Genomic DNA, 3,564 nt, shown 5'->3' on the forward strand with positions numbered 1-3,564 from the left:
TATTATATTCAAAAGGAGCCCTGATGGCACAGGAGTTAAGCACTCTGCTGCTAACGGAGAGGCTGGTGTTTGAACCCACCAGCCGCTCCGAGAGAGAAAGTTGTGGCAGTCTGCTTCCATAAAGATTACAGCCTTGGAAACTCTATGAGGCAGTTCTACTCTGTCCTATAGGGTCACTATGAGTCAAAATGCACTCCATGGCAATGAATTTGGCTTTTTTGTTTGTTTGTTTTATATTTAAAAGCAGCATTCTTTTGATAGCTAAAACCTTCTAAAATCATGCATTTATTTTTAAAAGAGTATTTTGAAACAGTGCTATTAGCTTTGTGTCCTGGAATTTAACGTTGAGGACTCTGGAATTCTCCAACTGCTGTCGACCTAGCTGAGAGCTAAGAATAGTGCAGAACGTAAACTTCTATAGAGCCAACTGTGAAAGGAATTTTTAGAAGCAAAGTGAGGCTATATCATTGCCAGAAAGTTTGGAAAATGGTGCTCTTTTATCCTCATGTAGTACATATTTCTAATTATATATTTTACTGTTTTAAATTAAAAATGGAAAGGCTTGTAGGATCCCTCTACCTGTCCCCCTGTCTCCTCAGAATGGTTTTGTTCTGTATGTCTTATTTAGCATCATTGTAAGAGAACATTTGGCAAGGGCTTATTTTGACAATATAAAATATTGTGACATTTTATTGGAGTACCTTCAAGTCTCCTGGAAATGCCATGCAGCAATTTTATTCAGCATCAGATTATAATTTGCTGAGTTCTTTTTAGGCCCATCCTCAGCAATTTTCCTGGGTAGGTCTAAATACAGTCCAGTAGAATCTGGGAAGTGAAGGAATGTTGGCTTTGGTTTTCTTCCATTTAGGCTTCTAGCACTCTTATATCTTCTCTCAGCATCTTGATTCTAGTGTCACATTTCCTCCTGGGGAATCCTACAGCGCTCTGCTTTCCTTAGGAAGTGCCTCGTAGACCTTCCCTGCTCCTTCCCCTTCAGTGGAAATCTGTTCTCCACTAGCTGCTTGTTGGGAAAAAAAAAAGTTAGTCTATAATTTTTTCTTGTAAAACAAAGATTGGTCTGGATAGTACCCAAGATCCCTTCCTGCTCTAAAATCCAGTAATTCTATGATTCTATTTTTTTTCTGGAGAAAATGAAAACTATTGAGTATTACCACCACTCGTCTGTCACTTTGTCGTACTGTGATGTCTTGCATGTTGCTGTGATGCTGGAAGCTATGACACTGATATTTCAAATACCAGCAGGGTCACCCATGGTTGACAGGTTTCAGCAGAACTTCCAGGCTAGGCCAGACTAGGAAGAAGGACCTGATGGTCTACTTCTGAAAAAATAGGCTGGTGAAAACCTTATGAATAGCAGTGGGATGTTGTCTGATTTAGTGCGAGAAGATGAGCCCCTCAGGTTGGAAGACACTCAAAATATGACTGGGGAAGAGCTGCTTCCTCAGAGTGGAGTTGACCTTAATGATGTGGATGGAGTCAAGCTTTTGGGACCTTCATTTGCTGATGTGGCCTGGCTCAAAATGAAAAGAAACAGCTGCAAACGTCCATTAATAATCCGAAAACAGAATGTACGAAGTATGAATCTAGGAAAATTTAAAGTCATTAAAAATGAAATGGAGCTCTTTTGCCTTTTCTCTGCCATTGGGGTGTGTGCGGCCGCCGGCCTTCCTTGCCATGTCTTCTCATAAGACTTTCAGGATCAAGAGATTCCTGGCCAAGAAACAAAAGCAGAATCGCCCCATTCCCCAATGGATTCGAATGAAAACTGGTAATAAAATCAGGTACAATTCCAAGAGGAGACATTGGAGAAGAACCAAACTGGGTCTGTAAGGAGTCACACATGTGATGGAACACGGCCTTCCCCCTAGCAATCTGGTAGCATTTTAGCGAATCAAGTTGGAAATTCCGCTGTGATCTATACAATTGAACATGAGTCAGAAAATTGTGGTTTCTTCCTTTTTTTTTTTTTTATGTTTCCACATTAAGTGATTAAGCACACTAATAAATATGTGAGACATTAAAAAAAAATGAAATGGAAAGCATAAAGATTGATATAATCATAACCAGTGCACCACTGGGTCTCCACGTAATAGGCATTAGTGAGCTGAAATGGACTGCTTTGGCCATTTTGAATTTGACAATCATATTTTTATGGTCTACTATGCCGGAAATGACAAATTGAAAAAGAATGGTGTTGCATTCATCGTCAAAAAGAATATTTCAAGATCTATCCTGAAGTACAGTGCTGTCTGTGGTAGAATAATATCCATCCTTCTACAAGGAAGACCAGTTAACACAACTATTATTCAAATTTACTCACCAACCAATAAGGCCAAAGACAAAGAAATTAAAGATTTTTACCAACTTCTACAGCCTGAAATTGATCAAACATGTATTGATAATCACTGGTAATCAAAACGTGAAAGCTGGAAGCAAAGAAGAAGGAACAGCAGGTGGAAAATATGGCCTTGGTGATAGAAACAATGCCTGAGATTGCATGAAAGAATTTTTCAAGACCAACAACTTCATTGCAAATGCCTTTTTTCAACAACAGAAATGGAGACTTTACACATCGACCTCACTAGATGGAAGACACAGGAATTAAATCGACTACATCCGTGGAAAGAGATGATGGAGGAGCTCAATATCATCAGTCAGAACAAGGCCGGGGACTGACTGTGGAACAGACCATCAATTGCTCATACGCAAGTTCAAGATGAAGCTGAAGAAAATTAAAACAAGCCCATGAGAGCCAAAGTATGATCTTGAGTATATCCCACTTGAATCTAGAAACCAACTCAAGAATACATTGGACACACTGAACTCTATTGACTGAAGGCCAGATGAGTTGTGGGATGACATCAAGGACATCATACATGAAGAAAGCAAAAGGTCAATAAAAAGACAGAAAAGAAAGAAATGACCAAAATGGATTTCAGAAGAGACTCTGAAACTTGCTCTAGAATGTCAAGTAGCTGAAGTGAATGGAAAAAATCATGAAGTAAAAAAGCTGAACAGAAGATTCCAAAGGGCAGCTCGAGAAGACAAAGTAAAGTATAATGAAATGTCCAAAAACCTGGAGTTAGAAAACCAAAAGTGAAGAACATGCTCGGCATTTCCCAAGCTAAAAGAACTGAAGAAAAAATGCAAGCCTCAGGTTGCGATATTGAAGGATCCTGTGGACAAAATATTGAATGACACAAGGAAGCACGAAAAGAAGATGGAAGGAATACACAGAGTCACTGTACCAAAAAAAACTGGTCGACATTCAACCATTTCAGGAGGCAGCATATGAGCAAGAACCAATGGTACTGAAGGAAGAAGACCAAGCTGCACTGAACACATTGGCAAAAAACAAGGCTCCAGGTATTGAGGGAATATCAGTTGAGGTGTTCAAAAAAATGGATGCAGTGCTGGAGGTGCTCACTTGTCTATGCTAAGAAAGTTGGAAGACAGCTACCTGGACAACCAACTGGAAGAGATCCATATTTGTGCCCATTACAAAGAAAAGTGATCCAACAGAATGTGGAAATTATCAAACAA

The 3,564-nt window shown here is 39.4% G+C and overlaps 1 protein-coding gene across 1 annotated transcript; it reads left to right on the forward strand.

Moving 5' to 3' along the window:
* Nucleotides 1-1,627: 1,627 nt before the first annotated feature.
* LOC100659050 (large ribosomal subunit protein eL39) lies at nt 1,628-1,917 on the forward strand. Its single transcript, XM_003409519.4, has one exon. It carries the CDS (start codon nt 1,630-1,632, stop codon nt 1,849-1,851), a length of 222 nt encoding a protein of 73 aa, XP_003409567.2. The 5' UTR covers nt 1,628-1,629; the 3' UTR covers nt 1,852-1,917.
* The last annotated feature ends 1,647 nt before the right edge of the window (nt 1,918-3,564 follow it).

The sequence above is a fragment of the Loxodonta africana genome, chromosome 3 (genome assembly GCF_030014295.1).
Source record: "Loxodonta africana isolate mLoxAfr1 chromosome 3, mLoxAfr1.hap2, whole genome shotgun sequence".
Taxonomy (NCBI): Eukaryota; Metazoa; Chordata; class Mammalia; order Proboscidea; family Elephantidae; genus Loxodonta; species Loxodonta africana.